Source organism: Triturus cristatus, chromosome 9, assembly GCF_964204655.1.
Source record: "Triturus cristatus chromosome 9, aTriCri1.1, whole genome shotgun sequence".
NCBI lineage: Eukaryota > Metazoa > Chordata > Amphibia > Caudata > Salamandridae > Triturus > Triturus cristatus.
The window spans coordinates 382,768,858-382,795,230 of NC_140592.1; the positions used below are offsets into that span (position 1 = coordinate 382,768,858).

Below are 26,373 nucleotides of genomic sequence, written 5' to 3' on the forward strand. Positions count from 1 at the left end.
AAGTTACTCCATATCAACCATCTGGAGTTACTAGCGATTTTCTTAGCCCTAAAATCTTTTCAAACACAGATTTCAGGTAAGGCAGTCCTAATCCGCACAGACAACATGACAGCCTTGTACTATATTCAAAAACAAGGCGGCACACACTCTCCACAGCTCTCTCAGCTAGCACAGAGCATATGGAGATGGGCCATACCCCAGAAAATCTTTCTCCTAGCTCAGCATGTCCCAGGAGTCCAAAACACTATGGCAGATCTGCTCAGCAGACAAACACAACAAATCCACGAGTGGGAACTCCACCCACAAGTTCTACACCCGTACTTTCAGATGTGGGGGCATCCACAGATAGACCTCTTCGCCACCCACGAAAACACCAAATGCCCAAGCTTCGCCGCCAGATATCCACACCCATTGTCCAAAGGGAATGCGATATGGATGAACTGGTCAGGCAGATTTGCGTACGCTTTTCCACCTCTCCCACTCATTCCACTAGTGGTGCGCAATCTACAGCAACACTCCCTCACACTAATCCTAGTAGCTCCAACTTGGGCCAGACAACCGTAGTACACCACACTGCTGGAACTATCTGTAGCACCGCACCAAAAATTACGCCTCTCTCCACACCTCTTAACCCAGAACCATGGAGAGATCAGATACCCGGACCCAGCTCAGCTCAACCTTGCGATCTGGCTCCTGAAGTCCCAGAATTCGGTTATCTAAATCTTCCCCCTGACTGTATGAACGTAATCAAGGAAGCTAGGCGACCCACTACTAGAGCGTGCTACGCCGCCAAGTGGAAACGTTTTGTTGTCTATTGTCACAACAACACCATCAATCCCCTAGACGTCTCCATTCAACACATCATAGACTACTTACTCCACCTACAAAGGTGTAATCTAGCCTATACGTCCATTCGCCTGCACCTCGCAGCTATAGCAGCTTACCTACAAAACAGGCAACATCTATCACTTTTTAGAGTACCTGCCATTAAAGCCTTCATGGAAGGCCTTAAAAGAATAATTCCCCCCAGATTGCCACCCTCACCTGTGTGGAACCTAAATATCGTTCTCACCAGACTAATGGGGCCTCCCTTCGAACCGTTGCACAAATGTGAACTTCAGTTTTTAACCTGGAAAACCGCTTTTCTCGTAGCTATCACTTCCCTCAGAAGGGTCAGTGAGATACAAACATTTACCATTCAAGAACCTTTCCTACAAATGCACCATAACAAAGTGGTTTTCCGTACCAACCCAAAATTCCTCCCTAAAGTAATTTCTCCTTTTCACCTAAACCAATCTGTAGAACTATCAGTATTCTTCTCGCAACCACAAAATGTTGCAGAAAGAGCTCTCCACACACTAGATGTCAAACGAGCCTTACTCTACTACATCGAGAGAACACAACCTTTCCGTAAGACTAAACAACTGTTTGTCTCTTTCTCTCCACCACACAAGGGCAACCCCATCTCCAAGTCGGGGATAGCTAGGTGGATTGTCAAATGCATTCAGATTTGCTACCACAAAGCAAAATAAACGCTATCCGTTCCCTCTAAAGCCCATTCTACACGTAAAATAGGGGCTTCAATGGCTTTTCTAGGAAACATCCCATTAGATGATATCTGCAAAGCAGCTACATGGTCAACACCGCGCACTTTCACTAAACACTATTGTGTAGATGTGCAAACTAAGCAACAAGCTAGTGTGGGCCAGGCTGTACTCAAAACATTATTTCAAACCACTGCAACAGATACGGGTGGTCGCCTCTAATGGTGGGTACTGCTATATAATCTATGCTCAAGTGTGTAATCTGCAGCTCATATGCCTCGAACGGAATATGCTACTTACCAGTATGTATCTGTTCTTGGCATGTAGAGCTGCAGATCTACACACGCCCACCCGCCTCCCCGGCTACCTTTATCTGTTCCAGCTTACCTTATTTAGATACAACACACATGGGCATCTTCACTGTTTATTACTACGCTCCATCATTTCCCTGCTGGCGAAAAACAGTCCGAGGATGGAGCCGAAGCCCATGCGCAATACGATCCAAAGGAGGAGTCACCGACCTCGTGACTTCCAAAGACTTTCCAAGAGGAAAAACAACTGCAAACATCCGGGCCTAACACCAGATGGCGATCTATGCACAAGTGTGTAGATCTGCAGGTCTACATGCCAAGAACAGATGCATACTGGTAAGTAGCATATTCCTTTCTGCTATTGTGGTAAGACTCTGTTTCATGCCCAGTAGTAGTGACTCCCAATCCTCCTCCTGGTGGTACATAGCGGCCATGTCTGCTTGGTTGGCTGAGGTGGATTTGGTAGGTTTACGCGGCTCAAAGGGCAATTTCGGCTGCTTGGCGTCAGTGCGGCCCATTCTGGAGTCGCCACGCACCCACTCAGGAAGAAGATTAGCCGGGCTCCGCACGCAGCACCCCCCAGGTCTCACTATGCACACCCTTCAGGCTGCAGAGCTGCACAGCCGATGTCCCAGGACTTCCCGACACTAACTCTCAGCAGGTCGACACTGCCACCGCAGCGCTGCCACAGAGCCACAGCTCCCCTCAGACTGCGCACGATGTAAACTGCTTATTTCCGCTCACCTCAGGCAGCCGATGGGTACCAAAGCATGCAGGGTCCCGGGGAAAAGTTAATCCCACCAGCCAATGCTCTTCTTGGCCCTTCAAAATGGTTGCCGCTCAACGCGCTTGACAGGGGGTGCAGTTAATGTTCAGCCAAGTCACCCTCAGGGAGCTGCAAGGAGAGGGTTCTCTACACAGCCCGCGATCTCTCGATCAGTTTTCAGATGTGCAGCAGATGAGCACCAGGGAAGTCCCGACCAGAGTGGGCGCTCTCCCAACTTGGCAAAATGGCAGCAATTGCGGGCAGCGTCGTACCTCCAATGTTGCCCGTATCAGGGCAGCCACGCCAGAGTAGGGAGCTCCTGTTCCAGATGGCGGGGCCCATCAACAGCAGGGGGGCCCACCGCCTATCTCAGCCTCCAGTGCACCCGGGCCGCGCCCCCAAGCGACCACCGGGAGACGGAGACCCCGCCAGTCACCCGTGAGCCGAGCCCTCCGGGAGCTCCAGCAATGGAAGATCTCTGTCGTTGCAGCTCTCCACCGGGCTTCACGGCCTCGCCCGCACCGCGAGCGCTTCAGCCGGGCCTCCTCCGCCCCCCAGCAAGGCCGCACAGCACCGGGCGTGCGTGGTGACAGCAGCCGCCTCCCTCTCCGGCGGCAGGGGGACATCCGGCCGCGCGATCTCTTTCCCGGCACCAGGAGCGGCCCGGTCAGCAGTAGAGCCTCAGAAGGGGGTCCGCCTCAGTCCACGCGGGCCCAGACACCATCCGGTCCAGGCTACAGAGCAGAAGAGCCCCCTGGGATGCACTTACAGGATATTTTCTCGTCCGGCCGAGGTGGAGCTTTACTGGTGTGCGGCCATTTTGGTCGCGCGCCACCTAGCGCCCCATGAAATCTCTTAGTTAATGCACTGCAAAGGTCTATGTGCATTAAACCAGAGAGCCACAGAATTGAATCCTGGTTAGAGCAGGGTAGAATAGTGACTTGTTTGAGGGGTGTGCTAGGTGGCGCACAAGCAGAATGGCCGTCATTGTGTGAGGCTCCCGCAGTTCGGCTCTAAAATCCGTTATTTATCCTAGTTCCATTGAAGGGATTTGCTCGTGAACTACGAGATTGTGTAACCTTGTTGGCGCGGAACACTCGGTGTAAGTCTCGCGGCTAATCAAGGAGATTTGAAGCATCCAACGCTGCTGTGAGGCTATGACCGGACTGTCCTAACGGCGCCCTGGAGATTGATGTTGGGCTGCGGCGCCTACGCGATCACCGCGGCGCCCACGAGGTGAGTAGGTCTCTGCAGTGTGGTGGCAACGGGCGAGAGGCGCTGAGTGGCCCCAATGGTGAGAAACGCTCCGGGAATAGCAGCTGGCTGCAGACAGAGGCGCTAGCGGGCCCGGGTAATTAACGTCTGTCACTGCGGCTGGACGGGATTGAAGTGTGCCGGCGCCTGGAGCTGCTGTAACCCCGAAAGGCAGGCGAGTGGCGGGGGGGCGCTGTGTGGCGGACTCCTATTGAGTGATGAATGGGTGACTGCTCTCCTGTCGCAGCTTTCGTACTGTGCCTGGAAGAGATTGTTGCTGCCCTGAGGCTGTGGCTGACACGTGAAGGAGGCGATTTTGAGGCTGTCGATGGGCTTGTGCGAGGATGTTGTCCTTGATTCGTCCATGGGGTGCGCAGGCCCGGCGGTATAATGGCGGCAAACACGGAGCACTGACTGCCTGACCTGGTGCGGAGCGGATCGGCGGGCACTGGCACCCGGGGATTTAGTGACTCAGCGAAGCAGGCAAGTGACGGAGGGCTGCAACTTGGCAAGTCCCTCCTCAACATTAACTGAAAGTCTCCACGACTTCCATTAATCATTGACCCCTGGAATATGCGACTGGCATAGTGCTGTCCTCAGGGGCTCTTGTCTGCCCACGATTCTTGACTGCCCCACATCATCGCCGCTATTGAGTGAAGTGCCACAGCATTGATTCTCTTGTGGGGCAGACGGCGGACGGGGGGACCGCAGAGGGCTGCATGATCACTGAAGTGAGGTTCTGAACAGTGTGTTGTCTGCGTTGCATGCCCTAGCACCACGAGAGCGGCTACTAAGAGCGATATTGCCAGCAGAGCACTACCTCCTGTCGCGGATTCTGCGCTATCCGCACTTTGCATGGTGGAGAGGGCCCAGGGAGTAGCTCTGCATCCCTCACTTGGGGGGAGATCGGGCCCAGGATTTCCAATCGGACTGGGAAGCACTTGGCGCCATCGCACCAGATCGTAACATATTTACTATTGTGGACGCAGGCGCTACGATGGGGAAGGGGGCTTACTTTTGAGGCCCAAAAAGCCATGCGGCAACAACAGGTGGAGACAGATGCTGAAACTGAAGGGCCACAAATAGGCTCACAAGTACCACCAAGTGCTGACGTGGCGTCGATCCTCTCGGAGGTGCGGCAGGGCTTCGCAACAATTGCGGACAAGATGGACACGATGACATCACAAATGGATACCATAGCGCGGAAACTGGAGGGTCACGAGACGGCCATACAAGAGACCGAACACCGAATCTCGGAGGTTGAGGATGCCACAAGTCAGGTGCAGGGTGCAACGGCACAACTAGAAAAGCTCTTAAGGGTCATAGCGGCTAAAATAGAGGACATAGAGGCGAGAAGTAGGAGGAACAATATCTGCGTATTAGGTATTCCGGAGAGTACCAATACCGGCAAAATGGAGGAATACATTGAAAAGCTGTTGGCTACGCATTACTTTACCCTGCCCGCCTTCGGATCACGCATCAGGGGACTCAAACGTCCTGCACGAGGCCTCAACAGGCCGAGGAATTTCTCGAGCAACTTAAGAAACAAAAGAAGAAATCGCCTGTTATAGAAGGAACGCTATCAGCAACGACATCAGATGTGGAGTGACAGGAGTCATGGAACACAACTTACTGGAGGAGTTTTTGCTGTTTTTTATTATTTTTGTTGTTTCTCATTCTCCTGCACCATGAACATAGTACTAGCCCATAGGAACTAGATACCTACGGAATGATCCATCATATGTGTGCAAAGAGCGACCCGGAAGATGGTGCTGACAAGGACTGGAACACAACACTGGCAAGCAGCTGAACGCCCTCGCAACCTATTCAGGATCTTGCTCACCGATGCGGGATCTCTGGAAGGGTGCGAGGTACCCATGGGCCACCCAGCTGCGTTACCCCAAACAGGTGTACCCCATTGTGTTTCTGTGGGTGTATTGGTTTCTGTTTGAACTTTTTTTCATGCTGCTCTGGAATGGGGCAGGGTTATTGTTTATTGCAATTACGTTCTGGGGTCAAGGGAGGGGGGAGGGGTGTGGACAACTGGCATGATTGGGATGCTTCAGTGGGAGGAGGTGGGGGGAAGTTGGGTGCATAAATGACATGACAAGGTAATGACTCTCGTATAGCATAGGTATGGCGTCCTGGGAGCTTACAGTGCATTTGTTTTGGACTGATGGGTTGGAATGATGGTGCCGGATGATAAATCCATATTGAGAGTGCTATCTTGGAATGTCAGGGGACTTGGGGATCCGAGGAAATGCAGGCAAATTCTGGCCTACCTTGATAGACAGCAGATACAGGTGGCTCTGCTGCAAGAGACACATCTTAACCCAAGGGCCACGGTGGCGTTTGCTAGTAAATGGACAAGTTATAGATTTTTCTCCTCTTACTCCTCATATGCGAGATTTACAGCCATACTAGTCAAAAAGCAGACCCCATTTGAGCTGGCGGGCCCACAGGGGCGATATATCATTATATGGTGGCGGCTTGGGATGGACTCGATCACTGTCGCGAATTGTTATGGACCTAATGTGGACACCCCTGAGTTTTTCACTACCATATGGGGCAAAATATTGACTGTTGGGCCCACTCACGTAATTTTGGGGGGCGATTTCAACGTAGCCCTAAATCCAGTCCAGGATAGGTCCAATGCTGCGGCACACCTTTACAACAATTCACAAGGGGTGTTACAGGGGATATTGGAGGAGGGGGGTTAATCGACAGCTGGCGATATACGCACCCAGACGTGCGAGAAGGAACACATTTCAGGTCATATACTGGAACATGGGCACGTATTGATTACTGTCTGCTTTCACGGGGGCTGTGCTCCTCCATTTGTAATGTTACACACACAGCCAGGACGTTTTCGGATCATTGCCCCGTCAAGGTGTCCCTTACCCCACCAGGATTTGATAAACCTAGGCCACGCTGGCGGTTGCAACCTACTGCGCTGTTAGATGCAGTTTTCCAAGCTGAATTAGGAGACGAAATAAAATATTTTTTCTCCAGAAAGGGATCAGTGGATAGCGTTGAGGTTATTTGGAAAGCGTTTAAAGTGACCATAAGAGGGTATTGCATTTCAAAGAGCTTTGGGGTGCTTAGGGATCTACAGAGGACACTCAAGAGGCTGGAGCAGGAGCTGAGGGTGTTGGAAGGACGGATGGGACGGGGGGGAACAGGTCAGCTGCAACAGACTTTCCGTGATAAGCTGTCAGAATATACAGACACTACAATGAGGGAGGTGAAAGTTAAGGGGCGATATTGGGTGGCCCGTAAATATGGCGAGGTGGAGCGACCAGGTAAAGCGTTGGCTGAAGTGACCAGGAGTCCCCGCTTCACGACACACATCTTAGAGGTTGAAGGGCCTGGCGGGGAAACACAGTGCGACTCGCTTAACATACTTGAGTTGTTCACTGCCCACTATAAACAGCTATAGAAGTCACAGAGGCAGGGACTGGCAGAGCTGGATGAATTCATGGGGGAGGTGGCACTAGGGTGGCTAAGTGGGGTTTTTTGAGCCTCCCATTCGAGTGAGACGAAATTAGGGAGGCAATCATGCAATTGAAGAATGGGAAGGCACCAGGATCGGATGGACTGCCTGCCGAATTTTATAAACAATACATAGATATCATGGCACCGGTGCTTCGAGAGGTATATGAGGAATCTCTTGAAGTTGGGATTCTCCCTCCCTCGATGAGGGAAGCGCAAGTCACGTCTCTTTTGAAGCCAGGCAAACCCTCTAGATCGTGCAACTCCTATCTGCCACTGTCCTTGATGAATTGCGACACCAAGATCCTGGCTAAAGTGCTTGCAAGTCGTCTGACTCTCCTGATGGACAAACTCATACTCCCTGATCAATCAGGTTTTGTGCCGTGTAGAGCTACTGCTCATAACCTACGCACTCTCTTCTCGCTGATTCAAACAGTGGCACCCGAGTTCCCACTAGCTTCAGTATTCCTGGATGCCACCAAGGCATTCGATTCTGTGGAGTGGGACTATCTGTTTGGAGTGCTGCAACGTATGGGCTTCCGTTTCCCTTATATATCTTGGATCAGGTTACTGTATCATCAACCCACTGCCAAGATCTTGATCAATGGCCATTCCTCCCCATCGTTTACCATCTCTAGGGGTACCCAGCAGGGATGCCCATTATCCCCGCTCCTGTTCGCCATAGCGATCGAGCCACTGGCCTCCAGGCTTCGTCAATTCCACCAAGACAAAGCTTTCCGCTGTTGTGTGCGTCAGCTTCTGATTTCGCTGTATGCGGTTGATGTGACATTATATATTAGGGACCCCCAGCAGAACATGAATCCCTTACTGCGAGAATTAATTGCGTTTGGCAGGCTATCAGGTATCACAATTAATTGGGGCAAATCCCAAGTCTTCCCTCTCACTCCGGCGGTCCCTCAGTTCCAGCTCGACTTTCCATTGGAGTGGTGTGACACGGATATCCGCTATCTTGGTATACAGGTGGCTAGGGACAAAGAGGACACAATAAGGCTCAACTATGGCACAGCCATTACACGTCTGTCTCATAATGTCACCCATTGGATATCCCTACCTCTTTCGCTTGCGGGGCGAGCGTCCCTCATAAAAATGATCATATTGCCGCAGTTCCCCTACTTGTTCCTGAATATACCTTATCACCCTGGGGCTTATTTTTTTGCAGCTTTACGTACGGAATTGCTCAGGTTGTTCTGGGGCGGTAAGCAGTCGCGGCTTAAATGGTCTACACTTACGAAACCATACGATCAAGGGGGATTTGATGTCCCAGATTTCGAGGTGTACTTTCTGAGCGCCCAGGCGCATTATGCGTATTATTGGATATATTCCCCTAGATATATGCCGCAAGTGGAAGTGGAAGACTGGCTCACAGACCCTATACCGTTGAATGGCATGATATATGGTCCTATGTGTACCAGGTCGACACCACCTACCACGATTACTGGCACAGTTGATGCGTGGCATCAGATTACTGAGCTTGTTGCATCGCCTTTTTTGTACTCCTCTAGGCTCCCACTGTCTTATCACCCCAGTATATCTCTGCTGCAAGAAAATTGATTTCTTAATCTCTGTAAGCGTACTAATATTAGTACATGGGGAGACCTCTTTCATGAAGGAATATTCCGTCCCCTAGAACACTTTTTCCAGGGGCTACAGCCCACGACTTTAGAGGTGTTTTTATACGTGCGCCTGCGACAGGGGGTAAGGGCGGTGATCCCGGACTTTCCATGGGAGCCGTCAAGTCTTACTCCATTACACCTACTACTGGGATCTAAGGATGGGAATCACCTGGTGTCGGGACTATACCGGTGTATACGCACACAACAAGTGTAAGTTACTAGTTTGGCCCGTACACAGTGGGGGGAAGAATTGCGACGAGACATAACAGAGGAACAGTGGCAGTATTGCTGCATCCAAACTGGTCAAATCTCTGGCAGTTGCCGGCTGCTAGTTATCCATTACAAATTTGTGCAACGAATTTATTACACGCCTGTCAAACAATACAGGTTTAAGCTAGCGGATAACGATAGGTGCAAGAAGTGCGGGAGGCCTGAGGCGGGTTATTTACATCTGGCGTGGGAATGTACTGGGGTGCAGGAGTTTTGGGAGCAAGTCTTCGAAGCCCTCGAGAAAATGATAGGCAGTGCACTGATGAGAGATCCCCTGGTGGCACTCCTGGGGTATGTAGCACAGGTCCCCAAAACATACCGGATATTCCTCGCTATTTCATTGCTACTGGCCAAACGAAGGGTGGCTTGTAGATGGGGAAGGGGTCGGGCCCCGAAATTTAAGGTGTGGTTAACGGACTTGATGTACTGTCAGGAGCAAACGACTATGCTGAAACTCTCCAGAGGGCATCCAAGCCGAAGGATATCTGGGGCCCATTGCAGGGGTATTTCCTTTCACAGCACTCTGGGGAGGTAGGTGCTTGTTCCCCTGAGCCTGAATGATTGCGTTGTGAGGATTCTATTTTGGGTTAATGGCTGCCCACACACATATTACCTGTGCCTGGAAGGGGATGGACTGTACCTTAAGGGGGACTTTGCCTGTGATACTGTGGTATAATGGTAATTCTGTGCCTCTGGAACCCCAAATATGTTATGGATGCACTGTTTTTATTTAGCTGTCCAGGAATGAATGTCTACTATACAACATGCACTTACTCAAGGCATTGCCATCGTGACGATGTATATGAGAACCCATGGTGTAACAAGCGGAGCTTACTACATGTTTGATGCGATGTAATGTTCTTATATATGACAAAATCATAAATAATTTTTTTTTTTTTAAAAGAATAGTGACTTGATTATGTTTAGTGCTATGAGATCACTGTCTGTGACAGAAACATCCATGAATATGTAAGCCATTATTTTAAACTTGCATTACACACAATATAATACAGACTGCTACCAAAAGCGCAAAATGTTTTAAGATAAAAAGTGGTTTAAGAATATAGATTTCAGTATTTCCCTGACTACATAGTGCAATTTGTTTCTATAAATTTCCCTTAAAAGCACCCACTTCACAGCTCAGCTGGTAACTCCCTTGCAATAATACTCAAAAAGAAGAATTCTCTGTTATCAGAAAGCTTCAAGTGATTCCATCAATGAACACCTATACTGGCTTTCAACCATTTGCTAATTAACCAGTTTCGCGTATTTACATTTATTTCAGGCAAGCAGACACCCCCTGGCAGGAAGGCTTGTTTCTTGTTTAGCTGTCTGCCCATCGGCTTCATAGTACATGATTCTCCCTGTCTTACACATCAGCTAAAGCATTTTAACAGTTTGAATTACGGTTGTCTTTTCACAAAAACTGTTGTTCTTGAATTTAAAAAAGTATGGGCACGTCGTACCCCTCAGATCCCACCTACTTTGACCTGTGGTTCTATGACCTGAAGCGGTGATCAAAGCATCACTTCATAGTGGGCAGTAGACTACTGTCCATGCACTGGGTATATAACAAAGAGCAGCAGTGACAGTGTAACTTATTTTGTGAATCAGCAGTGTGACCAGATCTTCTTCTGTTTGTGAAAGAGAGATGAGTCTTCTGGCCCTCTGTGAAGAGTTATGATATACCCCAGAACCTTGCGCTGACTTTCCATGTGCATGTTGAGTGCATATATGTGGAGTGAGTGTGTAGCACATATATTGTGGTAGGAGTCTCTGGGACCTAATCACAAACTGCCTTTCGGAGTACATTTAGTAGAGATACGATATTACTCTTCATGCACTCCGAAATGCTGTTCATTAAGCCACGTGCAAAGTTCTCAACCTCTCCTGTAGTTATTGCACAGAGATCTCCGCTCTGACTGTGGCGATCTCTGTACATATAGGTATGCCTTTTAGCAGTAAATGTGAGAGGGACAGCGAAGTGGCTGGGAAATGGAAAATACTTAGTAAAAAATGGGAGGGGGTTAGGGCAAAGTAAGGAGGAGTTTAGGGAGGGATATGGAGGGCTTAGGGATGGCAGGTCGGGACAAACACCAACCGACAAATGAGTAAACCCAGTCCTATTCACACACTGCACTTCTTAAATCACCACAGCCAAAAGGTACCCAAAATAGTGGTAAATGTACTCCATTTCAGACCTGGAGTAAGTCCAGCACCACACATGGCCATAGCCTGGGACTGCAAAACCCTTACATAGAAAATAATGGAGGAAGGGACTTAAAATAGAACCGCGGCAGAAAACAATGTTAAAATTAATTAATTTACTTAGACTTTTTAAAAATATTTGTACATGTAATTTAATGTACACAATTATATGTACAAAATATTATTTTTATAAATTATTTTAATAAGCTTTATAATTCAAAACAAATGTAACTTTTTTTTTTTATTCAATTAAATTAATTTAATTCGATACATAGTTCAGTAAAACTCATAAATACATTTTACTTTAGGTACCAATTTGTTTTATGCATCTTTAAAAATATAAAATTAAGTTAATAGTTTTGTAGCATTTTTTAATTTTGTTGTACATTTAAATATACAAAATGTTTTTACATTATTATTTAACATAAAAACATTGTACAATTTTTTTAATATTTAAAAGAGTTTATAACCTTTCAAAATTTCCCTATACTTACCATAGGGAGATCTCTGACCCAGTGACTGAGGCCTTTACCAAGTGTGAAAAGTTACTAATAATAACTTTACACTCGTAAATTTGGCTCCACCGCCTGTTTCATGGGGTGAAGACTTTAAGTCTACAAATTGTAGTAAATTGACATTTTGAAATGGTGAATAGCCTAAAGTAGTAAATTTACTTGAAAGTGTAAGTACATTTATATGTCAATTTACTCACAGGGCCCTCGTGGTATGATTTTCAGTACTGGAGCCAGTGGGATGGCCCTAGTTTAGCATGACCCAAGATGAATGATGGACATAAAAACCTCAGACAGTGGAAGTGTATTGCATTGCTGTGCGTTGAGGGTTGAGGTCCAGTCACTGTAGTAAGAATGGTGAAAAAATGTCTAGCATCAGAAATTCAATGAGGACCTTGCTAGCCAAAGGCTGCTGATTAGTTCTTGAGCATTGTCATTTGGTGTATGGTAGGAATGAGGGCTACGACTGCAATTTCTATTGTTCAAGGTGATGGTTTCAAGGCAGGGTCTTTCCTTTTGTCTATCTCCGATTGCGGCTTTAGGAAGTCAGATGATAGTCAGGGGCAGAGATCTCACACTCCATTGTGCCCTTGTTTTGGATACTCCGCTTGGAGCCAGCATTCTGCGATAGCCATCACCCTGCTTAAAGGCTGTGTCTGAGGAGCAGCCTGGAAATCACCTTTGAAAGAGAACCATTCCAAATTGGTTCTAAAATCTTAGTGGATGTCATCCTCCATATCGAAAATGTATAAAAGTGGGATCCAAACCACCCCACTTTGTTCACCTTCCTAGCTATTCATGACCAAGGAAGGGACTGCTCTTCAGAGTACTCAGAGGACTGCTGAGTACTACATGATGCTGCTGGCTGACATCTTCCATACCCATGGGCTCAACATCATTTCATATGCCAACGACACTTAACTCCTTCTCTCCCTCATGGAAGACCTTGCCACCACACCAAACTTCTAGAACGCCATGACCAGCTTCCCCGACTGGATGAGATCAAACTGCCTGAAGCTGAACATGGACAAGACGGAAGTGCTCATCTTCGGAAAGAACACCTCACTCTGGGATGACGCATGCTGGCCCATCCGCGCTCGGACCAACGCCTACCCCCGCTGACCAGGCCTGCAACCTCGGCATCATACTGGACAGCCAGCTCGCCATGGGGTGACAGGTCAATGCAATGTCCTCCTCCTGCTTCCACACCCTCCACATGCTCCGAAAGAGCTTCAGATGGATCCCCGTCAACACCAGAAAAACAGTCACTCAAGCCCTTATCTCCAGCCAACTTGACTATGGAAATTGACTCTACGCTGGAACCACCACCCTACTCCTCAAACGACTCCAGACTATACAGAACACCACAGCCAGACTCAACCTTCCCAAACGGACCAGCATCACCACCCACCTCAGAAGTCTCCACTGGCTCCTCATCCAGAAGAGATGGCAGTTCAAGCAGCTAACCCACGCCTACAAAGCTCTCCACAACATCAAACCCACCTACATAACCCCCACCTGACCTTCTACCAACCCACCAGAAAACTCCACTCTGCCTCTCTCATGCATGTCTCCTGCATCCGTCGGAGTCGTAGTGGAGGTGATTCCTTCTCCTACCTCACCTCCAAGTCCTGTAATAACCTCCCCCTCCTCCTTCGGACCTCTCCTTCGCTCGCCAACTTCAAAAAGGAGCTCAAGACCTGGTGGGTCGACTAAGTCCCTCAGGAAAAACAGTGCCTGGATACCCCCTGGAGTGATAACCAGTGCTATACAAATACTGTTTGATTGGTTCAGAGTCAAGTTTGGAAAGACTTGCACTTGGCCCACTTTGCAAAGTCATTGTGGGAAGTCTAGTAGCCCTGCTCTACTGTGGCTAGGGTCTGGCAGATAGTACCCTGGTCTTTCAGTGCCTCTCCCTCCTGTCCTCCAGCATTTCATGTCATTTGAGATACATCACCAGGCTGGCACATAGCAGATCTCTGCCACCAGAATCCAGGCAAACGCATACATTCTGTTCTATGAGTCAAACCCTATGCCACCCCACACAAGTCTACCAACGCAACTGTACACTGCAACACGTTTATGTATATCCCATCACTTTGGAGTAAGTTTGGTCGACATCTGAAATTTGTTTTTTTGTCTACTGTTTAGCTTTTAACCAATCACTACGAGCGTTGCTGGAAATACTACTGCCTCCCTACTGGCTGGGCCAACTACGGCGTGAGCTCAGAGGAAGAACTGCACTTGACCCGGAAGTTGTTCTGGGGAATTTTTGAATCCCTTGCTCATAAGGTAAAGAGATCTTTGAAACACATACATGTTTCTAAAGTGCATAGTTTTATAGATTCATTTTCTAGCGTCAAGAAGAACACCTTGTCTTTGAATGTTTTTGTTTTGCCTAAAACTGCTAATAACGAGTATACTTTGCACTCTCTAAAAAAATGCGCATTTTAAAGCAAGTTCTGTGCACAGCTTCAACAAGGGCATGTTAAAATGTTTTTTCTTTAAAAACTTTGCAAATGCTTTTGGAACATTCTGCAGTTGGTTAAAATGTTGTTTCTGGCCTGCGAAAAATTATACTTATCTGTACAAAAAAAACAAGAAAACGTTTTATAAAAAGATCGATTTTTGCATTTGTTGAACAGAAAACATTTTTTGAAAATGATAAATTATTCTTTGTGCCATGTTTTATCCTCCTCCCCCTCCAAACATCACCCACAGTTACAAGTCTTACTAAATCATGGGGCGGCGTGGCTACTCATCATTAGAAAAGTGTCTGAGTTGCATCATCACCTATGCAAGATTGTGTAATACCCAGAGTACTTAAAGTAAATTTCCAGTAGTCCTAGTTCTACTTATCCTCCTCACAGTAGTCTTTACTAATGAGATAGATAGCACATATAGAACATACAGGGAATGAAATACTAGTCCCACCTACCCTGAAAGCATGGCACAAATGGAGCTGGCATTCCAAGCATCTTACTGAGCATACCCTAGTCTCTATCAGATCATAGACTGCCCATAAATAGTTGACAGCTGTAATGAATACGAGTTCAACTAGCAGTAATTGATCTTTCCAGTAAGTCATCTTCACATTACATCTACACCCCTCTTCCTCATCCCAGACCTTACTAATAATGTATACCACAAAATCTGAAAGAGACTTTTAGTTATAGATTCCATACCTTAGAATTGACCCCAGGCGTCAGACTGGATCCAGAGAATGTTTCTTCAGCAGTACCCTTGCGCGTTGGTAGGTGGCGTCGGTCAACTCTGCGTTCGTCGTTGGCGTCGTGCTCTCCAGCCAGCGCAGATCCCGAGAGAGCAGTACCCTTAGTCACTTTATGACTAAAGTCTTTTTCGACTTTTGTCGATGTTTTTTTGAGTCGTTCGACTCTTGGTGCACGTAGGGATGTACCATCGACGTACCGGCTTCAAACCTTGTGACTCCTGTCGGGCCATGAACCCTGCTGGAGGCCCAGCAGTCAGCTCTGCACCCCTCAAGGTCCCGGTCGAGAGGGAGGTCGCTATACCGGTTGCGGAGTCACCATCATCATTCATCTTCGAAGTCTTCATCTTCGGGTAAGTCAAAGCACAAGAAGAAGGCGAAGAAGCAGCATCGCTCTTCACCTTCTCCCCGTCCGACGTGGGATGCGGAAGATCGTCGTCCTTCGGCTCCGCCCACGGAGCCTCCTGGGACAGCTCCTAGCTTCCCTCCCTTCCCGGGATCTGCAGCGTCCCCAGCCCAGCTTCGTGCTTCTTACGAAGCCCGCCACTCCGTCTTTGGGCAGCCCAACTCCACCGGCGTGGCTTCGGGCCCCGCGGACTCGGCTGGGGGCTCTAAGCCTTCAATGCCGGCGGTTCCGGCTCCGGCCCCGACACCGCAGGGCCCACAGGGATCCAGGCCTGGATCCAGATCTGCGCTGGTTGACATCACGACACCTTCGCTGGCGCCAATTCCATTGACGACACCTCCGCCGCCTCCGACGCCGGTTGTGACCCCGGCCGGTGTCGACCCCGGCTTCCCCCTCGATCTGAACATGGAGCCAGGCCAGCGTCGACCGATGCCGGTACCAGCGCAGATCGGTACTTTTGTACCACTGTTCTATCCTGGCATTCCTTTTTGCCCTGAGTGGCAGCCAGAGGAGGGTGAGGAGGACTGGGAGGGGTCTGTGGACCCCCTGGCAGACCAGCTAGAAGAGCCAGACTGGAGAGACGAGTTGGGTGATGCCAGTGGTCTGGATACTTCCCCAGACCTTGGTATGCTTTTTCCCTTTACCGTGGCCACGGAGGAGGCAGCCTCCTAGGCTGTGGTGTTGCATAGGGCGGCTGAGGCCTTGGGCCTTGAGCTTCCTATGCTGGCAGTCAGGACTAACCTCCTGACTGAGGTGCTGTAGCCGGCAGCGGCCTCCTCGGAGCCCCTGCTGCCGTTCAATGAGGCCCTCACCGGCATCCTTCTGGGCACTTGGTCCAAGCCGAGGACAGGGGCTCCTGTGGATAGGATGATTGCCCGATGCCACCGCCTGGCCCCGGGTGACACCATTTTCCTCTCCCAACACCCTACCCCTGAGAGCTTGGTGGTCCAAGCCTCAAACTCCAAAGGCGCGTTCCCTAATGCTCCCCCAGATAGCGAATCCAAGAAGCTGGATCATCTTGGGAAGAAGATGTTTTCTTCCACCAGCTTAGGACTGCGGTCGGTAAACACCGCATGTCTCTTGGGCCGCTACACCCACTCTGTGTGGGACACGGTTGCGCAAGTTCTGCCACAGTGCCCGGAGGAGGACCGGACTGTATTCACCCGTGCTGTTGCAGAGGGTAGAGACGCAGCGATGTTCGCCATTTGATGTGGGCTGGATACTGCCGACTCTCTAGGTAGAACAATTTCTATGTCAGTAGCCTTGAGACGCTACGCCTGGCTGAGGTCCACTGGCTTTTCCGGGGATGTCCAATAGCCCCTTTTGGACATGCCCTTTGATGGCTGTCACCTATTTGGTGACAAGGCAGACAATGAGCTCTAGCGCTTCAAGGACTCTCGGGCTACGGTCAGATCCTTGGGCCTTGCTGCCATCTCTCGCCCCGTTCAGTCTGCCTTTCGCCCCTTTCATGGCTACGGAAGGTGTGCCCCACCACGTTCCACCCAGGGCCACAGGCCGGCGCAAGCTACTCAACCTCTGCGCGGCCGGGGACGTGGGACTCAGCGCCATGGGTCTGGGGCCAGCGGGCAAACCAGTCCACCAGTGCCCCCTCTGCATCTGCCTCCAACCCTTCCTAGTCCGACCTTTCAGGGACACCTGTTGCCAGTGGGTGGCAGGATTCGCCATTATCTCCCCCACTGGTTCAGCATTACGTCGGACAGGTGGGTCCTGCAGATAGTCCGAAGGGGCTGCTCCCTCCCCTTCGAGACTACCCCTTCCTCCATGCCACCAACACTCCATCGCATGTCGGAGGATCACTTGGCCATTCTCCGTCAGGAAGTTGTAGCTCTCTTGGCCAATGGAGCCATCGAGTGAGTCCCTGTGCCAGAAGTAGGTTGTGGTTGTTATTCCCACTACTTCCTGGTGCCCAAGAAGGACAAAGGCCTGCGTCCTATCTTGGATCTCAGGGACGTCAACCGCTTCCTCCAGAAGGAGAAGTTCAAAATGTTGACATTGGCTCAGGTCTTATCTGCCCTCGACCCTGGAGACTGGATGGTAGCGTTGGACTTGCAGGACGCTTATTTTCACATCGCCATCCTGCCCGCCCACAGGGGTAACCTACGGTTCGCAGTAGGCCACGAACATTTTCAGTTTACCGTGCTCCCCTTTGGCCTTACCACCACCCCTTGGGTGTTCATGAAAGTGATGGCAGTGGTCGCAGCTCATCTGCGCGAATCAAGGGTCCAGTCTTCCCCTATCTCGACAACTGGCTGTTGAAGGCAAGTTTGCATCCGGCTGTCGCTTCCCACCTCTAGACTATGGCGGACCTCCTGCACTCGCTGGGGTTCACTATCAACGTGCCAAAGTCACACCTGATTCCCTCTGAGAAGCTCCTTTTCATAGGAGCAGTTCTGGATACAGCGCAGGTTCGGACCTATCCTCCCGATCAGGCTATGATACCGATGTTTCAGCCTCTATTCCGGATTTTGGTGAGACTGACCATGAGGCTAGTGGGCCTCATTTCCTCCTTCATCCTGCTGGTGGACGATGCCAGGTGGCATATGCGGGCTCTGCAGTAGTACCTGAAGTTCCAGTAGGCGCTGCATCAGGGGAATCTTTCCGATGTCGTCCAGATCTCGGACGTCACTGCACACCATTTGCAGTGGTGGCTAACGATCCAGGATTGGGTCAATGGAAGATCCCTCTCCCTTCCCCAACCTGACTTCACAGTGGTGACAGATGCGTCACTTCTGGGATGGGGCGGCCACATGGGAGAGGCGCAGATCAAAGGCCTCTGGTCTCCGGTGGAGTGCGGGCTCCACATCAACCTACTGGAGCTCCGGGCGATCCGTCTTGCACTGAAAGCATTCCTTCCTTCTGTCAAAGAAAGAGTAGTGCAGGTTTTCACGGCCAAAACTGCCATGTGGTACTGCAACAAAGAGGGCGGGTGGGGTCGCGGACCCTATGTCAAGAGGCTCTGCCTCTGGATGTGGTTCAACACATGGCAGGTTACCTGAACGCCAGGGCGGACGAACTCAGCCGCCTTTGCATGATGGATCACGAATGGCGTCTTCACTCTGAGGTGGTGCAAGGTCTCTTTCAGCAGTGGGAACGCGCAATGTCAGCAGTTCTGCACGTAGGAATTTCCAAAGCGGCACTCGCTCGGTGACACTTTTCGTTGCAAGTGGAATTGCTGTCTTCTATACGCCTTTCCGCCTATACCACTTCTATCCAGAGTGCTGAAGAAGATCAAGCGCAACCGGGCCCAAGTCATTCTTGTGGCTCCAAATTGGGCACAAAGAGTCTGGGATACCGAGCTCTTGAACATGGCCATCGATCCTCAGATCAGACTGCCTCTTTGGGAGGATCTTCTGTCGCAGCAGCAGGGTACGGTCCGCCACCCGAACCTGTCCAGCCTCGATTTCCTTGCGTGGAGATTGAGCGGCAACAGTTGACAGCTTTTGACCTTCCTCCTGAAGTCTGTAATGTCATCTTGGCAGCCAGTCGTCCCTCCACTAAAACGGTATATGCCTGTAGATGGAACAGATTTGTGACATGGTGCACAGCAAGGGCTGTAGATCCCCTTTCTGCCCCTCTTTCAGAGGTTCCCCTCTTCATTCTTTCTTTGGCCCAGCAGGGCTTTGCTCTCGGCACCCTTAACGGCTATTTCAGCCATTTTACCCTTTCTTCGCCTTCCTGATCAGCCTTCTCTATTCAAGTACCCTATTGTAAATAGATTTCTTAAGGGCATTACACACCTCTTTCCTCCTATTACTTTCATAATGCCCCATTGGAACTTGAATCTGGTCTTAACTTACCTCACGTGTGCTCCTTTCGAGCCACTACATAATTGTCCTCTCATACTCTTGACCTTAAATACCACTTTTCTGTTTGCCATCACCTCTGCTCGCAGGGTGAGTGAGCTTCAGGCGCTTTCTTCTAAACCTCCTTTCCTTGTTGCTCATCCGGACAAGGTTGTCCTTCAAACTCAACCTTGTTTTCTTCCCAAAGTCCTTACCTCTTTCCACCTAGGACAGATCATCACTTTGCCCACCTTCTTCCTGCCCCTGCATCCTTCTAAGGAGGAGGAGAGGCTCCACCGTCTTAATCCAAAACGTGCGCTTATTTATCTGGTTCACAAAACAATTCCGTGTGGATGACCAACTCTTTGTTGGCTATGTGAGCGCCAAGAAAGGTCGGGACATGCAAAAACGAACCATCTCTTGATGGGTCGTTCTTTGCAATAACATCTGTTATTCCTTGGTGAAAAAGGAGCCTCCAGTAGGGTTGCGCGCTCATTCCACCAGGGCGACGGTAGCCACTACTGCTTTGGGATGTGGATTCCCCCTCTGCGACATTTGCCAGGCAGCCACTTGGGCATCACTGCACACGTTCACTAAGCATTATTGCCTGGATAGCCAAGTCCGGAGAGATGGCTTCTTTGGCCGTTCAGTTCTTCAGGACTTTCTGGTGTGAAGTTAGTTTGCAAACCCACCTCCGGGGTTGGTATTGTTGGGGTATCTATTCTAAGTTGAGGAATCTATAACTAATAGTTTCCTTCAGATGGACAAGTTACTTACCTTCAGTAACGATATCTCTATAAGAGACATATATTATCATAGCACCGAGTTGGTGATGCTCTCGGTGCTGGATGAATTAAGAGGCATGGCTGACTGTAAGAAACCGAGCGCCCTGATTTTGTTAGATCTATCAGCGGCGTTCGATACGGTCAGTCATGCCTTACTTTTGGAGAGACTGAATGACTTTGGGATCAAAGGCTTGGCCTTTAAGTGGTTGCAATCCTTCCTTTTGGGAAGGACACAAAGGATACAACTAGGGGATGAAACATCTGAGGCGGGATCCTTGGAATGTGGGGTGCCACAGGGCTCTGCCCTGTCCCCACTCCTATTCAATCTCTACCTACAACCTCTGATTGCATCTCTGGCCAGCAGGGGCTGTAGAGTCTTTAACTATGCGGACGACACGCAGCTGCTGCTGAGTGTCGACAATACTAGGACCGCACAACTCAACGCCCAAAACATTTTGAGGTACACGGTACAATGGATGACTGAAAATCTGGTGAAGATTAATCCTGACAAGACCGAGGTATTGGTGATTCCATCTACCGCCTCACCTTGGAGTGACCTTTACTGGCCAGCGGAGTTAGGCCCTGCCCCAAAATCAAGTACGAATGTAAAGAGCTTGGGGATCAAACTGGATTGTGACCTTTCGATGTCCAGTCAAATTTCCTCCGTGGTGGGAAGCTGTACAAATATCATTCGGCAATTGCGGAAGTTAACCCCTGTCCTCTCCCAATCAATGATGCGCTCAATCGTAGCAGCAACGGTCATCTCAAGGATAGACTATGGTAACGCTTTATATCTCGGCCTACCCAAAACTCTGACCAACAGACTGCAGGCCGTGATGAATGACGCTGCTCGACTTATTTTTAGACTCCCAAGGAGAACCAAGGCCTCCCCTCTGCTACATAGCCTGCACTGGCTCCCCATTAAAGAGCGAGTGGAATTTAAGAACTTATGCACGGCTCATAAGGCAATTTACGGTCAGGCACCAGCCTACATTGCAGATCGTTTGGAGGTGTACAGCCCAGTGAGAACATTAAGATCCTCAGATTCTCAGTTATTGGTCTGCCCCCGTTACAAATTACTAACGAAGGGAGGTAGAGCTTTCTCTGTGTTAGTTCCTCAGCTATGGAACACGCTGCCTGAGGTGTTGCGCAAGGAGGGGAACCTCCTGCGGTTTAGAAGGATGCTAAAAACATTGTTGTTTAAAAGAATCCTGTGTGTAATTTAGATCAGAGTGTGCCTTTCATTCCATGTTGCCGAGTGTATTGTTGTTAACATCGATTTCCGAGCGCCTAGAGACCTGCAGGTGATTGGGCGCGATATAAATCCAAAATAACAATAACAAATAACAATAACAATAACAATATTAGTTATAGATTTCTTACCGCCCCACCCATCCTCCCCGTTCTGCAAACTGACTTCTAGAGTGAGGACTCCCTTTCAGGGTCCTAGTTTTGTGCACCAGTGGTCAGTGTCTTGCATGGCTCTGCACTTCTGGCGTGGAATGTCATGTAAAGAACTGACGTCAGCGTACAGGGGCGGTGTCTAAGTAGATACCGCGATGTTATCCCGGCGATCATGACGCCAATGATGAACGCGGAGTCGACCGACGCCACCTACCGACGCGCAGGGGTACTGCTGAAGAAAAATTCTCTGAATCCAGTCTGATGCCTGGGGTAATTCTAAGGGAAGGAATCTATAACTAATATATATCTCTTACAGATATATTGTTACAGAAGTTAAGTAACTTGTTCAACGGTTATATAACACTAAATCAAGGTCAGTATTATTGATCTGTAAAAATATTACATCCACTACATCACCTAGCACTACATATTTACTATTCATAATTCCATCTCACCTAACTAAAATTTTGCTCACAAAGTAGTTGTTAAAATGATGTAGTAAATGTGGTTTTTTTTGTTTGTCATGTGATATAGCCTGAAGACATACCCAGAAATACCAGTCTTTTGTGTCATAAATGCACACCAGCGTACTTCAATGTATACACTATAGATTACTGCACTGCTACAACCTGTTAAATGTAAATTATCCTCATTTAGAGATACAATGGATAAACTGTGTACTGGAATTCACTTTCATCAGTACCTCCTCTTTTTAGCGACAGTGATATGCAAATATGCATGATATGCATATATTGAAGTTGATGCCCACATTGTTGCCCTTGATCTCTCACTTGTTCTTGCTATAGGACTGTCACAGTAGCTAGCATACTTCTGTTTGACCTACCTTAAATACTCACAGGCAATGTAACCTGAGCAAGGGAATAAGCTAAAGGAATCGGTGAGTGGTTCTAGCAACTAAGGAAGACTTTCAAAACTTACTCATGCTGATTTGAGGCACAAAATGAACCTAAAAGGGAATCAAAGTCCGAAAATAGCAGATGTCTATCTTTTTTAATCATAATTGCTCTCTAGATATGATCTAGTTGCTGTAACCATTCCTCCTGGTTTTCGTGGTGAAGAAATCAACTTCCCTATTGCCTAATGGAAAATGAAGTTGTTTGTCAAATTCTTACACTTTGCTTGCATAGTTACTCTAAATAGGGAAGAAAAAACATTGAGAAGATATTTGAAAATCTCCATAGTTACAACTAGAACTAGAAGTTGGCTTAATGGGTTAAATGGTTGCCCCTGTAAGGCAGACCAAGACTTCCATTCTTCTATGGTTGGTAAATTGAATACTACTAAATTGGGTAATAGTATCGTCTGTTATTTATCACTGTTTAAAAATGGAAGAAGTGTGGTATGAAGCATTATATTAAAAACAAGTCGATAATATAATGTAGCTATTTAGTGCAGTTCCATTAGGCACCCTCTCCAGCTTCTGCATAAAGCATCCATGTTTTAATGGATATCTACCTGCTGTTGTCTCACCTGTAGAATAATCTCAGGTGTCAGACTGGATCTGAAAACTTCAAAGCTCTTACATCACTGCTAGGGGGTGCTGGCTTTGTATCAACACCATAGGTGGCACTAGATATTGTCACTGAACCTGTATAGTGCCCAAACCAGCGCAACAGTGCCAGTTCCCTTTTTTCTGTGCCTTTGATGTTGATCCAGAGCTCACTTTCTTGTGAGAGTATTGAGTTTACCTTGCAGAAATTTCATACTCTAGTGCAGTGCAATGACACCCCCAAAATGTTCAGGCTGTAAGGCTTGTAGGGATTGCTAGGGACAGATGTCCCTCATGAATCCACACTCCATATGCTTGTCGTTCTTGAGATCAGACCACGATTTCCGTTGCTGCAAATCATGCCGCAATATGTAACCTAAGGCAGTCAAGGAGCGTGAGCCAAGTTGTTTATAGTCTGGGCCAGTGAGGACAGGGAGAGTTGTTTTTGCTTGAAACCCCTTTCCAGATCTCCTTTGTCGCATTCCTCAGGAACAGAAATAAAGAAGCATAGGAAGCATAAGAAAAGATCTGGGAGAAGTAAGCCTCACAAATGACCCCAATCTCCCTCAGGATCCTCCTCATCAGAGCCAGAGTTAGTTGCAGTGGGACTGTCTGACCCTGCTCCTGGCGGCTCTGTGCCTGTACCTCAGCTGGACTCAAACCTTGAGTCGACTCCTCCGGGACTGATGCTTTCCTTTCCAACGCTACCAGCCCCAACTCCACTCTGCCGAATCCATTGTCACCAGCACCACAGATGCTGGACTTTCCAGCTCCGGCACCATAGTTCTCTTCCAGGGGATACTCATCAATAGTTTCCATAGGAAATCTCAAAATTCTATTTTGAATAACTTTGGCGCCGGTTGACGAATCCTCGCGAAATTTTCAAAACTAATGGGGCGCTCCGCTCAGCTCCTACCCTGAAAGTCTCGGGGTGATTCGTCAAGCGGGGGCCGAAAAAAAAGGGGGGTCCCAAAACGCGTTTTCCCCATGTTATTTTCCATAGGACCTTTAGACACAGCTACAGCCCGAACGGCTGAACAGAATTACGTGAAATTTGGCAGAGAGGTAGCCATAAGGTCAAGGAAGTGCCTTTTGCAGGTCTGGTGTAAATCTGTTCAGTATTTCCTGAGAAAATAGCATTTAAAAGCATATCAATATCTATACGCGCGCACCGTGCACGCACGGTGCGCGCACCCTGCCGTGCGCGAGTGCAATTCTGATTGGTTGTTAGATGTCGGTAAACATTCGAATCGGTCGAAACCAGGAAGTGTCGGCCGCCATTTTGTCTCTCGCAGTCTGAGGGGGTGAAAAAAAAAAGGTGGAGAACGTGAAAAGGGGGCAGAGTGGACAGTTCCTGACCCCCTAGCCTTGGTGAGGGGGTCACAGAAGGACCCCCAAGGGAGAAAAAAACATTTTTTTTTTTATTTTTAAATCGCGAGGTGCGCGCACCCTGCGCGCACTGCACGCACTGCGAACCGTGGGTGCTCGGTGCGCGAAGCGCACCGTGCTCGCAGGGTGCGCGCACCTCGCGATTTAAAAATTAAAAAAAAAATGTTTTTTCACGGTGCGCGCACGGTGAAAAACCTGACATTTTTTTTTTAATAAATACATAACTTAGCATTTAAAAAACCGTACAAATTCACTGAAAAAACCATAGGTTTCACACACGTTATAGTTACGAATTAGCAGTTAAAAAACCTTGCAAATTCACTTAAAAAACCATAGGTTTCACACATGTTATAGTTAGCTGGACATTTCACTCGTAAAAAACCAATGAAATTCCCCCGTTATAGTTACTGCAGGCAACTATAACTCACGCGACCGCAATCCTCTGCTGATGACGTCAGATATTACATCACTGATGACATATGTGTCTTTATGAAAAATAAATATTTGTAATAAATGTATAGCTAAAGATTAATGGAAGAAGACATGGGTAAATAAGTGTCTAAATACAGTGATGTAATATCTGACGTCATCAGCAGAGGATTGCGGTCGCGTGAGTTATAGTTGCCTGCAGTAACTATAACGGGGGAATTTCATTGGTTTTTTACGAGTGAAATGTCCAGCTAACTATAACATGTGTGAAACCTATGGTTTTTTAAGTGAATTTGCAAGGTTTTTTAAATGCTAATTCGTAACTATAACGTGTGTGAAACCTATGGTTTTTTCAGTGAATATATATATATATATATATATATATATATATATATATATATATATATATATATGCAGCCTAAAAAACATATTACTAGGCTCAAATCTGCCACAATTGCATTGTAAGTCTTTTACATTTGAAATAATAAAGAAACATACACCATGGTATTTTCATGATACAGATAAAGAAAACTGCTTTCAGTTTGCTTTGAAAAATACAGCCTTTATTTTCAAAGGTAAAAACGCAAGATCATAGAGGCAAATTAGCCTAGAGAGGCTGCATATAGAACAGTTGAAAAATACTGGCGCCGTGCCTTTAAGACCTCCAGGAACCCCCTGGCTCCCATCATGCACCACAGGTGACAGTTAGGTCAGTTCTTTTTTCCGGCTCCTTCTGTGAAGATCCTGGAGCATTGAGCTCGTCAGTTAGTGGTTTTTTCTCACTAATTGTTGTTCTAAAGTGAATTTGTTTAGTTTCACTCAACGTCTTTAGTACCTGGGGTACTAAATGTTGCTGTTTTTCTGAATTTGGTTAATTTTTTCCTGTCAAAATGCCGGTCTTATTTAATAAATGTACGGCCTGTGGAAAAAAGATGTCCAAATCAGACCCGCACTCGGTCTGTATTGCTTGTCTACCATCATCTCACAGACCAGAAGAGTGCTACCACTGCAAATAAAATTCGAGAAGAACCCTTAGAGAAAGGGAGAAGATCAAACTGCATGCTATGCAGGAGAGAGGAAAGGAGTCAGCAAGTGGCTGAGAAGAACATCTCTCGAAGAAGCCCTCCTCTCAAAAAAGGTTAGAACGCAAAGACAAGGGTGAGAAGAGGAAACACCAGTCCCATACACCTTCGGGGGACAGATCGGCGTAGAAAGTACCCTTGTCCTCTCCTTCAGCGTCGAAGTCGACGTCGAGGCACCATTCGCCTGAGAAGCGAACGACTTCAGGTACGAAGTCCCATCACAGGCCGACGTCGACACCATCTCGTAGGCGATCCAATTCTGGCTCGCCTACAACGGCGGGAGGCAGTCGCTCGATGTCAACTTTTCAACGTCGACAGAACAGCCTGCCTCCGAGAGGACTTGTA

General features: G+C 48.2%; 1 protein-coding gene across 5 annotated transcripts in view; it reads left to right on the forward strand.

Annotated features, from left to right (window-relative positions):
• Window positions 1–26,373, forward strand: part of RYR1 (ryanodine receptor 1) — a 1,245,571-nt gene that overhangs the window by 603,813 nt on the left and 615,385 nt on the right. For all 5 annotated transcript variants that reach the window (XM_085625233.1, XM_085625235.1, XM_085625236.1 and 2 more), the window contains exon 50: window positions 14,143–14,283. In XM_085625233.1, the coding sequence (XP_085481359.1) occupies window positions 14,143–14,283 (141 nt within the window). The remainder of the gene's footprint in view (window positions 1–14,142; window positions 14,284–26,373) is intronic.